The 18693-nt window shown below is 34.7% G+C and overlaps 1 protein-coding gene across 2 annotated transcripts; it reads left to right on the plus strand.

The window, feature by feature from the left end:
• Positions 1-5722: 5722 nt before the first annotated feature.
• Positions 5723-17170, plus strand: LOC105035154 (BAG-associated GRAM protein 1-like; the record flags this gene model as incomplete). Of its 2 annotated transcripts, none has more annotated exon segments than XM_073252814.1 (8): positions 5723-6092; positions 10727-10796; positions 10974-11071; positions 12708-12783; positions 13786-13914; positions 14005-14051; positions 16830-16953; positions 17069-17170. In XM_073252814.1, coding segments are annotated over 7 exon segments (627 nt in total), but the record flags the coding sequence as incomplete, so codon positions are not given.
• Between the last annotated feature and the right edge of the window lie 1523 nt (positions 17171-18693).

Here is an 18693-nt window from a genome sequence, read left to right on the forward strand (position 1 = left end):
GTGATCGTCGGACGGTACACCGACATCCACTTTGATCAGATCAGATATTTTTAGATTTTATTTCTCATGATTTTATTGAATTATCCACATGGTAATTTCAGCATGATTTGATCTGATCGATCGGATTTGTTGAATCATATTGTCTGAAGAATTCAAGATGAATTTTCTCTCTCTAGAATTTTCTCTCTCTAAAATATTCTCTCTCTTGATTGATTCTCTCTCTAAAAAGGTTAGTGAATGAAGAAATTTCTTTTAATAGTTTTGATCTGATTCTAATGAAGAACCCTGATCCATGGTTGTCAGACAGCGTACTGGCACCCACCTTGATCAGACCATGAATCTTTAGATTTGATCATCCATAATTTTGATCTAGCCATGACTTGATTTGATCATGTTGATTTCATCAATCGAGATATTGGACCAATCGTAATGTTGGATTGTGTCATCTGATCAATTCAAATTGTACCTCATGAATTCTTTCTCCTCTAATTGTCTCTCTCTACTTGATTTTATAAAATTGATGAAGAAACTTCGATCCTATCAATTCGAATCCGATTTAATCTGATAGTCAAACTTTGGATCGTTTAGGTTCTAATTAGATTTTGATTAGATGAAATTAGATGATCGGACCCAATCTAAATCATTGAAATATGGTATTCGTATTCTTTCTAATTATTGAAATTAATTCTGTATAGGATTGTGGATATTTGATCGTGGGATATTGCGATATGATCTACGAACAAAATTTTTGGAAGAAAATTTATAGAATTATGTAGATTTATTGGAATGCGTTTGAGGTAAGTAATATTTCACTTTTTCTAGATTTATCGGTAAATTATAATATATTTTTCTGACATGATTTGTGAAACGATGCATGAATTGGATGAATGGTATTTTATTATGAAAATATCTCATTTGAAATGTTATGATGAAGCATAATTGAACATATTGATTCCATGATGCATTATATTGATTGATTTCGATATTACATGATTATATATTTTATTATCGAAATTAGAATATGAAACATGATTTATGAAGAATTCTGATATAAGAACAATATGAATTGATAACCTGACTATGTAAAGGATCCCGCCAATGGAGGCATATACGTTGGCAATTTATTTGTCCTGAGGGTTTACGTCGCCAGAGAGATCAGCAACAAACCGCCAAAGAGACCAGCGGTTCCGAAGGACTTTGCTGCCAGATGATTCACAGCTCACCGCAAAAAGATAGCGGTGTTATGATCCTGTCACAGAAAAAATATGGTCATAGCTCATGGTTGACGAAAAGAATTTAAGAACGAAAGAAATTGAAACTTGGAAAAAAACTTGAATTTTCGAAAGGGAAATGAATTTGACATGAATTATATTGCATAATTGGAAATTGATTTCGAATTAATGAACTCTATATGCTTATTTTTTATAAATAATTATTTACTTAAATGCCTGATGAAATCTGTTGAGAAGTGATCATTGCTTACTGGGCTGTCTAGCTCATTACCTCCTATTTTATTGTTTTTACAGATGTTGAGGAATTAAGATGATACAAGATATGAATGGAAGAGTGATCAAAAGTAAAATCTCTATATTTTTATTTTTGGTTGGAAGTCTCATTGAATTTGATGTAAAGATTATGAATCATTGTTGAATTTATTGAGATATTAAAGAAAAAATTTAAGTCGTTATATTTTAGATTTAAATTATTGATTAATTATTTCGCTGTTGTTTTAAGATAGTATGATAAGATGTCTTGTATACTTATAGAAAAAAAATTTATGAGTATGCGATGGTTATCATAATTTTTGATTCATAATTTTGGATTGGGGCGTGCCAGCCACTAAATGCTTTTAAGAAGCTGAGGAAGACCGTTGGCCTGCATATTTTCAGTTTAAATTTTTCCTCTGAACTATTATAAGCAAATAAAATGTACTTTTCTGCGCTTGGATACGGCGTTTGAAGTCATGTCAGTTTGTAATGTTCATAGGCCAAAACAGTGTCCTGCATTATAGGATATCTTGTTGTTACTCTATTCTTCTTGTGACAGCTGAATTGAATGCTTCTCAGATCTGGTTTTTCCTGTTTTCTACTCTATCTTCAAATTTGACTTCGTAATTTATCTCAATTGAATAATTTTTGGATGGTTAACCCTCCCTTTAAAAAATAAAATAAAATAAAATTCTGGATCCAAGTCTTGAATGATGGCATCCAGATTTAATTAGAAATATGATTGATTATAATAATTAAATAACAAAAAGAAAATAAAGGTACAATATAGAAAAAAAAGATACATATTTCTGTACTTAATTTTGATTACTTTACTCTCTTGTGCTGATGCTGTGTTAATGTGGCATATTATTATTCGACTATTTTTTCATCAATGACTGCCAAATTGCACCAATCTCCTTATGCTGACATGCTTGGGGAATCCGTAGGGGGTGACCGAGTGGAATCCCATGGAATTGAAATCAATGCGTCTAAACCTCCGGTCCAGCCTATCATTGACTTGGACTTTTGATTTGGTCAAGGTTTCGGTTCAAGCCCGTGTCCGGATTCAGAGTAATCGAGCGCCGAATCCGGAACCAATCCATCGGGCTTGCAGACGCATGAGCTGGTCGTGCCACGAAAAGAACGGTCTGACCTTCAAACCAACGGTGCAAGGGACAGGGCCGAGTCAAAGCTATTACCGTGCCAGAATAAAGAGCCCCATCCTTCTGATTTATTTCACCTCAACCAATATCAGACAAGTTATCTTATTGACGTTTGTCTAACTAACTGAAATTGAAATGGGTCTATCTATTTGTATATTTAATTTCACATTGATTATTCATTGAAAGAATCTAAAACATATATATTGAATCAAAAAATTCAAATAATATCTTTCAATTAATTTTTTTTAAACGTGATCTTATATAAACCAAAAGATACTCAGATATATATTTAGTCTAATATCTTATACTTTGAAAAAAACATGGAGCCAAAGTATGTGATCCTAACTGATGACTAGAAACTTAGAATTCTATTTTTTTTCTTTGTTGACAGTGTATAACTAATGCACATTGCATCATGAATATCCCTCCTAGTATGCTATTTGTAGTAAGCTAATAATCTTGAAGCATGTAGCTACAACTATTAATAAGCTGGTGGCAATCATCTCTTAAATGAGAAGTCTTAGATTCAAACCTGCGAAAAATTGTGAAGCAGGTAAACATGAATGGCATCCTCCAAGCCAAAAAAAAAAAAAAAAAAAAAGCAAAACAAAACAAAACAAAACAGCAGCTAAGGCTAAAGATGAGTAGCCAACTATTTCGATTTAATTATAAGCCATGAATCTATAGCATCAAAAGTGATAATGGCTATTGTTTTAATCAAGCCTTGTACTTATAGAGAACGACAAAGACAATAGTAAATAAACAAAAAGTTCGAACATATCAAAAAAAATTCAGTTTTGCTGTGATGGCTGCTCCTAATTGTAGAAACATAAATCACTCTACGAGTTTATGACTACGTACTTTTTCGTAAATAGAACAATGCAAGCAAGCTTGCATGAACGTACACAACTTGTGCCGATTTTTTTTTTTTTTTTTTTTTTTTTGAAACTAAATCTTTTCTTTCCTGGAGATGCACATTTGTCCTGTGTCGCCAAAATCCGGCCAACCTGAAATGTAGGGATATGACAGCATATATTTTGTGAAAGCTGCACGTCCTGCAACTTTTTTAGAGCTTTTGTCATATTGGGGCCAAGCAGAGACTCTTGTTTGCCTCTATCGACGAGACAACAAGGTTTATGTTAGTTGTAGACGAGAATTTTCGATATGCACAAGTACATAAAATCATGCTGGATTGGATATTTGAACATCACCATTGACTGATTGACAATTGTATATATTGGACAAGTATCAATGTATATGCTTGCAATATGACTATCGACATACCCATGATCCAAGTAGACATTAATATGGATGCTCTCTCTATCTCTCTCTCTCTCGAATGCATATATATATATATATATATATACATATATATATATATATATATATATATACATATATATACATATATATACATATATATATATACATATATATACATATATATATATACATATATATAATATATATATATATATATATATATATATATATATATATATATATATATACATACATACATGTATGTACGTATATACATACATATGTATATATGTGTATGTGTGTATATGTATGTATGTGTGTAAGCAATATGCACCAACAATGAATTCGAAAAGACCATACATTATTTTTTTTTTAATAAATTGTTGGGACAAAATAAGAATTATTGGAACGAAAGACACTTCACCAAAAAAATCACAAAACAAACTTATGTTCTGATCACAAGATATGCATAACAATATGCATAAAAGATATCCAATTATATATATAACTATATATATATATATATATATATATATATATATATATAGTTATAAAACTTTTGTTTTGATCTAATTTTTATTTTGCTTAGGAAAAAAACTTGGGGAGCATTTTATAGGACAAATTCCATGAAACTATTGATATGGCATGCTTATCTCATCAACATATATATTTTTGATCAATTTGAGGAAGCTAAATAATAAAGTTGGTAAAGTTAGTAAAATAGGTACTAGTGTTTTCGATTTGAGTCCCTTCCATCTTGACAAAAGGAGAAGGTATCCATGAAAAATACTTAAATTATGAATATGTTTAATTATTAACTTAATATCATGTTTAGTTATTCATTTAAACATGCGTACTAGATCAACTATCAAGACTTGTCCCATAGAATGATCCACTTAATATTGTTTTTCAAAAGAATCACCCAACTATGCATGACACAAAAAAAAAAAAAAAACACTTACAATTTTTTAAAGATCACAGCTAATAAATCTTTTTAATTTTTTCTATATAAATTAATAAATTCCTTTTTTTACTAAAGTTATTGATGTTTGCCTTGCATGCATCCCTAGTACATCTAGTATATCCCATAAACATGAGAAATTATATCCTACCACTGTATAATGGTGCATCATATCAATTACTTTGTTTCGATTTTGTGGTCATAGAAAGTCCCAGCTTTATTGTCGTGTGTGGTATAATTTTTTCAGTTATTGAGCTTTTTAGGCCTATTTTTTAGGGACCATGGGTGATAGAATGAGCAAAACCGTTCGTGAACCACGTGCATGTTAAAACCAAGATAGATACTTTTTAGTTTTTTTTTTTTTTTTTTTTTAAATTTTTCTTTTGGTAACAATTGTTTTCTCTTTTTTCTTTTTCGGTACCAACAACGGTTTTCTTTTTTCGATAGCAGACGTCTTAACGTCGGCTCTTTGAACGCCGGAGCGCGAGTGAGGAGGATCCTGATTCACGTGAAAAAGTTTTGGGGCCCAACCGTTGTACGAAAGCTTGCCGTTGCCGGCGTTTCACCATAATTTCTGCTTCACCGGGGGCAGTTGGTCGTGGGATCTTCCAGAATGAATTAGTGCCACATGGGAAAGAGTCATCCTTGGTAACGTCGTTGGGTCCATGTACTAGCGATTCTATTCTAACCTCGAACGCAACGACGAGCGAGAACAAGCCCAGTCCGGCAAAAGATGGCACTCTGGAGAGCCCTTCATTAATAGCAAGGGCAGTTTGGGAACCCACTACTTTTCCTTTAATTTCCTTTTTTTTTTTTTTCGTTTCCGATCCCTAATTAATAACACCGTCTTTGCCGTCTCCCTCCAACCAACTCGTTTGACCCCTCCCTCTCTCTCGGGATGGCCGCGCTCTCTTCTTCCTCCCTCTCCTACCATGGACCCTCTCCGACCAAGGAACCCTAAAAGCCGCCCAAAAGAAACCCTAGAGCCCCGCGGGCGTCGGCTTTCTCTCGGTGGCCATGGGAGACGTCTCGATCGGTTTGCTTTTCCCCTCGTGGTGGGAGATCGAGGTTACCGTCGCGGCGGCGCTCTTCGTGATCGCCGTCTACACCTTCTTCGAACGCTTCTCTTCCGGCGGCCCGGGGATTGGGGTCGATCGGTCGTCTGGTGGCGATGAGCTCCTGGCTGCGAAAGAGCCTCTTCTTGACGAGAAGGAGAAGGTTAGTTGTGTGAAATTGTTTTTTCTTTTTGAAAATTTATCGATCAGTTAATTTGGAATTCCAGTCGAGTGTTTGTTTGAGAAAACAGCAATTCTTCGATGGGTAGATAATTTAGTTTCCAATGAATTTAAGGATGTCATCGTTACAAGCTGAGGCTCAATGATCGTGGTTGAAAATTCTGAGGCTTTCTTTAAGATAAAAAGGGAAGTTTCGACTTCTTAACTGTTTAGAATTATGGAGACAAAGAGATGGAATAGGTTTTTCTAGTGCTTTGGTTTATTTTGTATGTAATTTTTTTCTTCTTGATTATATTATGGGATTTCTACAAATCTTTAGCATCATCTGACTACCATGACAAAGTAAAAGGTTATATGACTTGATACAGTTGCCATAATTTTACAAATAGTATCTGAATTCTCATCAACTCCGTAAGCTTTGCTCAATGCTACTGGAAAAACATGTTATACATGAGCATGAGCATTGGTGATATTGATCGGCACTCGTCAATTACAGTGTGGTGTAAATTGAACAATTCTACTGTGATATCGCACGCATATAGTTTCTAGAAAGGAAATGAATCAATTGCAATATAGTTTCAAAATGCTTGTTTGTGATTCTTTGCAATTGGCACTGTATCCTCCATTGAAAGGGTAGTGTGGACCCTGGACATCATTGTAATTGTTTAAAATCTTAATCTTGTATGTTGGTTCGGACCACTTGTATGAAGAAAGATACGTAATTATAAGGTTTGCACTTTGCAATATTGGTGCCTGCCATCCTGTATCAGGCATACCATATTATATCTGTATCGAATTGATGCTCAGTAGGGGAGACATACCAAGTGTTGGTACACACTTGTATCTCGCGTATTGACACTATACCAACATGGTACTAGCAGGGGTCCAGTATCAATATTGTGAACTTGAGTAATAATATAACTTTTGGGTGAATTGTGAAATTAAAAGAAAAAAGAGAACAACTGATATAACATTGGAAAAGATCAAGAGGATTAAATAAAATTGGAATATTGGGAACAACTAATGCACTATTTGGGATTGCTGTTGGTAATAAGCTTTTGGAAGTAAAGCTTTTGGGAAGTAGAATTTTTACAAAAAACTATTTGCTATTTAGTACCTACCTCTCTAAAGTGCCATGGAACTGTAACAAGTGTTTGGTGGCAAAAGTGAAAGTGCTTTTGGTATGACAAAATGACAATAAAGAATATTACATAGTATTTTATAGGAGAGTATAATATAATATAATATTATATGTTGTTATATATTATGATATTATTACATAGCATAATATTCTTATAATGTAATATTATGTGATTTAATATTTTGATATAAGATAATATTATTAAAATATAGTGGAATACAAAGCATAATATTATTATAATGTAATATAATATAATATATTATTGCAGTATAATATAATGTGATATAATATTATAGTATGTTTTTATGATATAATGTAGATTTTATATGACATGATATAATATAGCAATGCATTATTGTATTATTATTATAATATAATGTAATAATATAATATAATATATTTATAGTATAATAATATATATCATATGATTTGATATAATATAATATAACATAAGATAATATACTATGATATGATATGATATAATAATATAATATAGCTAATGTTAGTTAACAATTAGAGGTGTAATTGTGGGATTTGTTCGTGGGCATTTTAGTCACTAGGAAATTTTGTTAAAGCTAAAATAGCTTCCCAGCATTTGCTAGAAAGTGCTTTTGGAGGGCTAGAAAGTACTTTCTGGCTCTCCCCAAAAATGGAGCCTAAGAAGTGAGAAATAATGGATGATAGACAAATCTAAGGTGACTTGATTTGTAAAGGTGATGCCTTTTCCTTTTCTCTCCTGAAATATATAGCAAGGCCTCCTCTTGCTGTCCTCTTCTTTCTCTCTCCTATTGACATGGCAAAGTATGGTTCTATTGACATCCACTCTCACTTCTAACTCATTTTCGAAGAGCGAGGTCTTGCAGAGTCTGAGGCAGTCAAGTAAAGAAATAGAAGCAAAGCGATGTGATGACTGGAAAGAATCCCTACCCGAATTCTTGGCTTTGAAGATCAACTCTTTTCATTCAATGCTTTACCACGATTGGGATCACTAGTCTACCGCTTAACTAGTTTCATCCCTTTTCTCTCTATTAGATGGTTAATGGGAATTGAAACAAAATTCTTGGTATATTTATTATTTTCCGTCAAGACAATTGTTGATGAGGGAGTCATTATTTAGCACATTTGTTTAGTCAATCAGTTTGGTGTTTGGGACTTATTGTTTTTGTCGAGCAAATGTTGGACTGGGCACGATACCTGTAGTAAGTTCCTGCAAGTAGCAATACCCTGATCTATGTGATTAATTTGGGATGCAACCCTTTTCCTTTTATGCATCAAACTTGGACATAATGCATATGTGTATACTACAGCTATACTTTTAAATACTATCAACACCTTGAATTAAGGATGTCAAAGGGATCTATCTGGGCAATGCATAACCAAAATTTTGATTAGGACTGACACAATGATCCAATCCAAGATAATAAGCTGCAGCGTATTTGACCAGCATTTTCTGAGTGCTCTTGCAGTATGGTTCTTTTGATGATATTCATTTAGTTAGTGCGCTGAATTCAAGGAAGATGGCTATGTTTCACTATTGCATTGGTGTTACAATAAATGAAAATCAATGCTGAAGTGTTTTTGTTTGTTGGATTATGGACAAGCAAGATTGTGTTTAAATTGTTAAAACACTGTTGTTAGTAAGGTTCCATAGCTGGATGTTTCCTGGGTTGTTTCTGGTGCACTTGAAATTGGACAGAATCCTTTCTTAATCTTTATACGCAGCCCTTCTTCTCTTTTGTCAAACTCATGAGAGTGAGAGAAGGCATGCTAGAGCCTAGAGTTTTGAAGAGCTTGAACTCCTTCCTAGTCACTATTTTAAAGGTCATCTAACACACCCGTTGTACCCAATGTTCCAACTTAAGAGAGGGATACATACAGAGCTCTCAGGAGATGCAGATATTTTAGTGTTGAGGCAACCAGTAGATTGACACATAACTAGCCTATTTTATTGGAGGCCAATAGCTCTTTTGTGTTATCTCCCCAGGCAATGAGGAAATGCTATCTCTTTGCTGCCTGACGTATTGTCTGTTAACTGTTAAGAACAGTTAAGTGCTCAAGACAGTGACCATGATGCTCTATCGTTCACAATCTGTTTCCACTTAGGGTGTTTAAACTGATTTCTAGTTATTCTATTTCTATATGGTCACTGATCATTTCTATATGTTTTAGCTTGCTTGTAATATTATACAGCAAAGTGTTCACATGCTGTGGAAGCTTGGTAGTTCAGCAAATGTATTTACACGTAGATGGGCATAATATCCAAATAAAAAGTGGAAAAAGACGCAAGTGAAGCATATGGCATCATGACATGTATGCAACATTGCAATTGCTTGTTTTCTACCTTGCTACTTGTAAAATTTGGAATCAAATTCCCTATAAAACTCACTGATACAGGGTCCTCAAAATCCTGTATTTTTTAGTGCATTAGGGTGTTGTCACCATCATGTGTTCATGTTACAGTTAAACAGTTGTCTGTACTAATCAAGTAGTCATATTAAACTTTGTTAACTGATGTTTGAGGTAGCTGATGGGAAGAAAAAGAAACAAAAATGGTTGAAATAATAACGGCTTAAATGAGGGCTTTGTAACAGCAGTTGATGTTGGTATTGTTATAATCTTAATGTGATTTTGATGATGGTTTTAACCTGTAAAAAATAGATGAGGAGTTCTCTTATATATTGACCTATATATTTATCTGTTTGTCTGTCTGTCGACTTCTGTATATGCAAGTATGTATGTACCCATGTATATGTAATTATGTAAACTAGACATGTATATGTGCATGTATGCATGTGTGATGGGGCATGGGGTGGAAGGGAGTGGGCATATGCATTGCTTGCCTGTGGCTAAAGTTTAAGCTTCCTGACTTATTGGATTTATTAGCTTCCTGTCATAAGTTGAACCGGATTATGAACATGTTTTACATTTGTTGCTGCTTGCTTACCAGTCAAAGGCTTATATAGATGTCTTGTTTCATGGTTATACCTCATTTTCTTGACCTATATATTTGTCTGTTTGTCTGTCTGTCAATCTCTGTATATGCATGTACGTACCCATGTATATGTAATTATGTAAACTAGACATTTATATGTGTATATATGCATGTGTTATTGGGCATTGGGTGGAAGGGAGTGGGCATATGCATTGCTGTCCTGTGGCTATAGTTTAAGCTTCCTGACTTATTGGATTTATTAGCTTCCTGTCATAACTTGAACTGGATTATGAACATGTTTTATGTTCGTCGCTGCTTGCTAACCAGTCAAAGGCTTATATAGATGTACATGTCTTTTTTCATGGTTATACCTCGTTTTCTTGTTACAATTTTATGTTAATTTGAGCATAGATATGTAGGCTTTTATCTGGGCTTGATTGCTTTTGATATTTGAAAAAGTAAAGGGTTTTTGTATTTTTTTAAAGTTACTTTACTCATTATCTGTTTCATGAAATAATTTTTTTTTCATTTGTTTGACATGCAGTTCTCCACTTATTTTGTAGATGAGCCAATCTAAAGGAGATTCTCAAGCCACTTCTGCATATTTAGTAAAGGTATTTCGTGTTGTGTAACACCAATCTCTTGGATGAGAAAGAGATTTTGATATCTGGAGCCCGCAAATCATGACTCCTTTTATCCATTTAATTTACATGTTCTTGCTATATTCATATATAGATCATATGTATTGATTTGATTTGGTTGTGATGGTTTGTATTTGTTCCTTATTTCAGTTGGAACTATTGGCTGCCAAGAACCTAGTTGGTGCAAATTTGAATGGCACATCGGATCCTTATGCAATAATTACTTGTGGGGAACAAAAGCGGTTTAGGTGACTACAGTGACCTTTTTTCATTGCTGATATTTGAAATATTTGGGCATCTTGTTTCTCTTGAGTTAATTCTGTCTACCGTATATGTTTGGTAAACTCTTGTACTGTTTGTTTATAGCAAAAAATCACCCTTACATTAGTATTAAAAGATTGAATTTGTAGGACCTTTTTTGCTAAAATATCTGGTAAGTAGACATTGCCTAGTGAACTTGACTGGTCATTACTTAGTGAAGACATGGAGAAAAATTGTTTGAATGACCAATTGTTACCTAATGCTTTTAAACATTTGATAGATAAAAAGATGATCAAGATTTGCCATCTCAGTACCAGATTCCATACCAATATCATCCTATTATAGTGTCGATATATGGTTTGGTACAGTGCGAGACCACATACTGAGTGTCGGTAAGGCACGAGACAGCATGTTGGTACAAGGCCAGTATGGGGTGGTACAACAAACCATGAAGATGATTATTGTTTTCCTTTCCTATGTTTGATGTTGGTGTTTCTTGGAGGTGCCATTAGGTAGAGTGCAGGTGAGGATTTAGTGGAGATTGCCAATTGGTTATTGGATCTTGTATGTTAGCTCTTGGCATTTTTAGTAGCGTTAATCTGGTCCCTTGTTTTGACACCATGAAAATAATTGAACAATTGTTGGGGGAGCATACTTTCCACATGCAATATTCCAAGAAATCAAAAGTGAGTCTGCAGAAAATGATAGATGCCTGAAAAGATGGGGAAGAAGAGTTGTTATTGGTTGCACCACATAAGTTGCTTGGGGAGTTTTCCTTTTTTTTGATATTTTTATCTCAGTTTCTTCTCCCATGCGGTTGTCCCGAAAATATAGGGTCTTATTCAGCGAGATACTACAGAATCATTAATCAGTCTTTGGAAAATAGCTTACCTTTCTCATGCTATGGTCTATCCTATTACACTTAAGGAGCAAGTAGCGGAGTTGATTAATGTGACTTTAATTGTGGGTTAGAGGAAAAAATAAACTTAGACTCTGAAAATCATTTATATCCTTTCTCATAGTAGTTAATCATGCACTTGGTACATGAAGTACATTTTTTTAAATATATTGCAGTAGCCTGATAAGCAATAACTCTGTTTCATGTCCATGTTCAATTTTCTAAGCATTATGAGTGATGTAATGTTTTGTTTTTTAGTTTTTACCATGGATACTGTATCGCCCCATACCGCCCCGTACCGCCCATACCGTACCGTATTGGTTACGTACTAATATGCTATCTCGGAGCGTACTGACATTATTGTACCGTACTGAACCACGTACCGACATTAAGCAGAATTTTACCGGTACGGGGTCCGGTATCGAGATGGCAAACCTTGATTTTTACACTCTCATTTTTTTGTCTGTTTAAGTACTTTGTCATGTGTTTCAACCACTTAAATTTATTTTTCATATCTGATATTGTGAAATTGTTCAAACTTCAAAGTTCAATAGGCTTATGTATTTTGCTGATGTCATTTGATTCTGACTTTCATTGAAATATGGTGTTATGAAAACCATCTTGTTAGCCGGATTTTTTAACTTTTTATTTTAGGCAAAGGGTGTAACGAAATTATCATGAAATGTGGGCCTCAATACAATTTTGCTATCATCATCTTAATGCAGCTCAATGGTACCAGGCTCAAGAAACCCAATTTGGGGAGAGGAGTTCAATTTTATTGTTGATGTTCTTCCTGTCCAGGTTATTTCATGTCCCCGTTTTCCTAGTTTACATTAGTTTGTTTATGCAGTCCACCTGAAAATAGGTCATCAGATAATATAACGACATAGAAATATTTTCTCAAGGGTTTCTGGATCTACTATTGACCCTTTGTATGAGACTTTGTCCCTAACAAAACATAAAGAGTTAATTTATCAGCCCTGTGTGCTGTTATGGACAGAATTAATTTTGACTTTGTTGACACTATAGTAAAGTTCCTAAATATTGTGACTTCACAATGTGCTAATCTTTACTTGCCTCTTATGCCATGTACAACAGTACGTACACATTGATCACATTATGTCAGTGCATCACGAAGCATTTGCATGGCATGCTAGACACATAATTTAGTGTTAACACTTCTGTATAATGTTCTGAATACGATGTGGTGTAATAAACATGTAATGTGGTTGTGCATCAGGATATAATCATATGGTTTGAGATATACAAGCATAATTGTGTTGGTTTGCTCTCCTTCAATACACCAAACAAGTTTTATTGCATAACTTTGTGTGATGTACTAATCATGATATAGTTCATTGATTGTGATTGTATCCACTGGCTATATTATTTGGTCCACCAAAGGTTCTGAACATGTGAGGTTGAGAGTGTGGTTTATGGCACCTATATCATCATAGGTTGCCCTCTACAAGCATGCATTGATAAAGATGTGATATAGCTTGGAACATATAAGTAGTATGCAACAACAATACTTGGAAATCGATTTTCTTAATGAACTACTTTTTGACAACCAAAACATAAGCCTTGTTTTCGTACAAAAAGATCTTAAATGATATGATTTTGGTGAAGATAGTATATGACCATAAGATATCTTTTATTTGCTTGTAGAATGCTCATTATCCTTGTCCATAGTGATGACATGCATGTTCAATTCAGTCACACTTATTATTTAATGCTTTTTTAAAATTGTTATTGTCTGTGTAGTCTTATTATATTGGATTTTATTTTCAACGATTTATGCAGATTAATGTGACAATATATGACTGGGACATAATATGGAAAAGCACAGTTCTTGGATCAGTGACAGTTCCAGTTGAAAGTGAAGTCCAAACTGGAGCTATCTGGTACACTTTGGATAGCACATCAGGACAGGTAGAATCTTACTTTATAATTGATACATAAACTATCATATGCTTGGATCTTTCTGCAATTAGTTTTTTATTGAAAAGAACTTCTTCCCAGGTTTGTCTTCATATAAGAACGGTAAAGCTTCCTGCAAGTACTGCCAGGTGATTTCTTGTTTCAGTTCTGGCCTGCTGGTTGTTTCCCTTTGTTAGCATTCTGTTCATTATGTAGTAAGGAAGTTTTTCACCTGAATATTAGTAGCTAAATAATTTTTTTTGCTCATGTAACCTTCTTAATTCTTGAAGCATTAGTGTGTTATTTATGGATAGTTATTTATTCTTATAGTGCTTCTGGATAAGAGAAATAAAAATTTTACACAAACACTTTGTTGCTCATTTTTTTTAATTCTCATTCTTTTTATACATGGAGTGTTTTTTCTGTGTGTGGAGGTTGGTGGGCTGGGGATTATGGTTTGGCTGGTGGTTCGGGCAACTGGAGTGCTCTTTAGTTTCACCACTATATTTGTTGTGTTATGTTAGTTGGGCATGCTTTTGTTATATGAAGTTTCATAGATGTGAATTAGTAGTTTCTGCGAGTATGTACATCTCTGTTTTAGATCTATCTTGTGAAGTTTACCATAATTCTCTGTTGGGCTGCATTTCACATAACTCCTGTATTTATTCAATGTTCTCAAACATTTTCTCTTGATGTTTTTGATTCATTGCCATGCTGAAAATATGGGTTTAATTGGTATAGTTTTGAATGGTAATTACAAGGTTTTGTGGGAACCTTGTAATACCTTTCTAAATTTAAAGATGATGTAAGTTGATTATAAGGTCTGATGGATCGAAGGCTTGCTGGCTAAGAACATGAAAAGTTAGATGGTAAGCCTAAACATAGCTGGCTCTCTTCATGGGTTAACGTATGCTGAGGTATGCCTGTGAAGCCTCAAGCCCAGAAGTAACCACGGCCATGCAGCCACAAGCCCAGAAGTAACCATGTCACATGTCTACTGTAGTTGGGTTTAAAGACTGAAAGCTTATACCCTATGAATGGCAACAGATTTTTCTGGAGGCTGAATGAAGTGGTTATATATATGGCTAAATATGCTGAGATTTGTATTCATGCAGTTGCAAGTTATCGTGACCAAGTAGTTCTTGATTATTGTGATATATGCCAAATATTGCAATATCAAGGTTTAAAGTGGTGGTCCTTTGTCATATCTGTGATCCTTATTGTGTTAGTAGGTTTGGACATTGGTCTGGTGCTTCATACCACTCGATCATCTGTGTTGGCCATATTGCTATGATTCTTGTGTCATTGCATAATCCTCCAATACTCGCCATGCAGTTCAATATGTAGCATTGTGCATTTCAGATTCCTAGAATGTCATGAACACAGCATCTTTGTTCAACTTTCTAAATAGCAGGTGCAATATGTGGAATCTGGGCCATCACGTAGGCTAGAAAGAAGTGCAAGAGTGGAGAAGAAAAAGTTGGACGAGATGGAGGGAAAGGGGGATGAGAAGTTGGAGTTGAATGAAGGATGAGGAGGTGTAGTGGAGGTGAGGTTGGAGGAAGAGGAGGGCGGATGGTAAGGAGAACAAGGAAGAGAGGAGGCAGGATTTTTTTTTTTCCTTGTTGGGTGGTAGGGAGGGGATTTCAGTGTAGGAGGGATTTGTGTTGGGTGGGGGGGGGGTACACTTAGATTTGTGATCCTTGGTTATGTGAAGTGAACAAGGTATGTCTATGTGCGGATGGGCTCAGATACTGAGATTTATGAGCTTCTGTGGAAAAAGAATGATGGCTCAGACCAACAGCAAAAAGAACCAATGGTTGGAGAGAAAGTAGGTTTAGGAAAGAGAATTTTGAAGATGAGAGTATAGCTCATAAAATAAAAATAGAACAAATTAATTATAAAAAGAAAGGTACGTGGTGCCTGTACATCTTAAGGCTTCATGCTTGGGGTTTTGCAAGCCTCATGCCTAAGCTATGGAATCAGACCATGGAAAATAGAGAAGAAATTTTTTCATTTATTTCTTTCATTCATAAAAACCTACCAATTCATGATTTGAACTTACACCTTTCTCAAAGTTTGTAGTCTTTTCAGGCTATCTAACATGGAAAAATCCAGCAAATAGAGAAGTTGAGAAAGGAATGAAGACAGATGGAAAAAGGAAGAAGAACATCTGTGCAAATGCTCCTGGATCTTGAGTCTCTACATTACCTTCTATAGTTTAATATAGCATCCTTATGCACATCATCTTCGATTAATGGACAAATCCTTGGTTGGTAATTATCTTTGGCTGGAGAAACTTTGATATTTGGTTGAATCCTTGATTGCAGACTCCTCCATATTTAATAGTACCTGCAATTGAATTTTTTGCCATAAATCAGCCTATTTTTCCTTTTCTTCCTCCTCAAGGAATCTTCCTTTCTCTTATTTTTTAATAATCATTTTCACTGCCTTGTGGCAACTTATCAAATTTGCAAGAAACCTCCTACTAGTAAAATCATTGCAATAAGGTCTTTTGGCGAGGACTCAAAAGACTAATTAGGATCTTGTCATGACCAATCAGCATCCAATCATGCTTAAGACGTTCCTATCATCACTAGTTATGAATGCATGGTATCACCATTGGTTTTGTGCTAGCTTGTATAGTTATCTTCTCTTTTGTTTCATAGAAATGAGGCCTCTACAAATTCAAACATGTTAACATAGAGTATGACTATTGATACAGAAAGGTGAAGCTGGTTGCTTTACCAAAATCCATGTGATGTTTTCTTCCCATGCTGTTTGATTATCTCTTTAATTTGATCCTTCTTTTTTTTTAAATTTCTAATTGCTTTTGAATTTTCTTGTATCCTAGTCAAAAACAAAGTCAAAGATTATAGAGGTAGTCTGTTTGCTAATTATTATTATTATTTTTTTAATGTATGTAGGGCTTTAAATGGCTTTGCTGGTGCTGATGCTCGAAGAAGGATGTCTTTAGATAAACAGGGCCCTACAGTGGTTCATCAAAAACCTGGGCCATTACAGACTATATTTGATCTTCCTCCAGATGAGGTAAGTTTTCCAATATTATGAAGTTTGAACTGCATGAAATCCATGTATGTGGTATAATGTTGAAAGCTTGCAGCCCATTATAACCGGTGGAATAATGATGGTTTTATTGTTTCAGGTTGCTGATCATAGTTATTCATGTGCACTTGAGAGGTCCTTTTTGTACCATGGTCGCATGTATCTCTCGGCATGGCATGTTTGCTTCCATTCTAATGTATTTCTAAGCAAATAAAGGTTATCTTATTCCACCTATCTATAAGGTTTACTGCTTGTTTTAATTGCATTTTTCTCGCAATAATCTCAAAAAATATCAATATCTATATACTTGTGTGATGAGCCATGTTGAATCTACTTGGTCAGATTTATTTTGGTTCTTTATTGATTAGTTTGTTTTGGAAGTGATGATCTTTTTTGGGTGATAATTGCTTTACATTGATTTTTATGTATTCGGTGGAATACGATTTTTGTTATGTATTACACTATTACATCTCCTGAATTATATGGAATATCTTTCGACTGCAAAATTAAATTTCCTATAAGTGTGCTATAAACCAACATGGAGCAAGTCCCTCTAATTTTTACCGTGTATTAGTTTCATTTAAATGTGAAGTTGCTTGCTTGCATTAACTTTCTTCTAGTTTGTTATCCTCTATGGAAGAGCAATGGAGCATTATTCAATTCTCTTGAAATAGGTGAATTCTTTAGTTTAGGACAACAAGGATGACTACTTGGATATAATAATATTGTTTGATTTGGTTAGTGTTCTGTGTGAGTTCGACTGTGAAAGTTCATTTGATGCTAGCAGATGAAGATACGCTAGCAGCAATTTTGAAAATGGTTGGTCAAATTGATGGCAAAAGTGGTTTGAGCTAATTCTTTTTTGAACAACTTAGTTTTTACATTCAGATATCTTATGAGATGGCGAACAAAGTTTCGATCCGGATTGAAGTTTGGGGTTGATGGATTGTAGATGTGCCTTCAGGGTATTTTCTCTACAAGGTAGCACAACTTAATGTAAATTTCGAAATGCTTGAAGATTGCGATGAAAGAAGTGGTCTTGAAACACTAAGGCTGCATTTGAAGATAAAGCAGAATTGGAAATGTTGTTCCAATTTTCGTTTGGCCAAAATTTCTTTCTTAGCTGGAGTTACTTTAGGACCAAAGGTTTTCTTTTTACCATATTAAAGAGGGTCTCTTCCAGGAACAATGCTTTTACACTTCCTTCTGGGTTGGCTATCCAGGATTAAGCATGTTTGGCCAGAATAGCTACCCTTATATTCCCTTTTTGTTTTTTGGAAACTTTCTTGTCAGAAATATGGTCTACCTAAAGTCTTACTCCAGCTTGATTCCTGAAACAAAAACAGCCTAAATATCATGTAGGAAAGGAGTAAGAGGTTCCTCTAAAAATGCTTCAAAGTGATGGAAAGGGATATGATGTAAAATATTTAAACATGCAGCACAAAAGAAGGAAAATTATGCAACTTAAATTTGAAACATAGAGTAAATCAAGCAAGAGTTACCGTCCCTTGAAGTGTTAACCAAGGGATTCCGATTTTAGTGGGACGTCCCATGGGACACCTGGATAGGGTACCATCCCATGTATCGAGATAAGGCCATCTTGCTAGCGTCCTAGCATCCGATCTTGATGCTTTGGGACATCTTCTGTCCTAAGTGTCGGGATGGGAAGACGGCAGCACGTCCTATTCCATGGGAAAATTGGGACGGTTTTGTCCCATGGGATTT

This window comes from Elaeis guineensis, chromosome 1 (assembly GCF_000442705.2).
Source record: "Elaeis guineensis isolate ETL-2024a chromosome 1, EG11, whole genome shotgun sequence".
NCBI lineage: Eukaryota > Viridiplantae > Streptophyta > Magnoliopsida > Arecales > Arecaceae > Elaeis > Elaeis guineensis.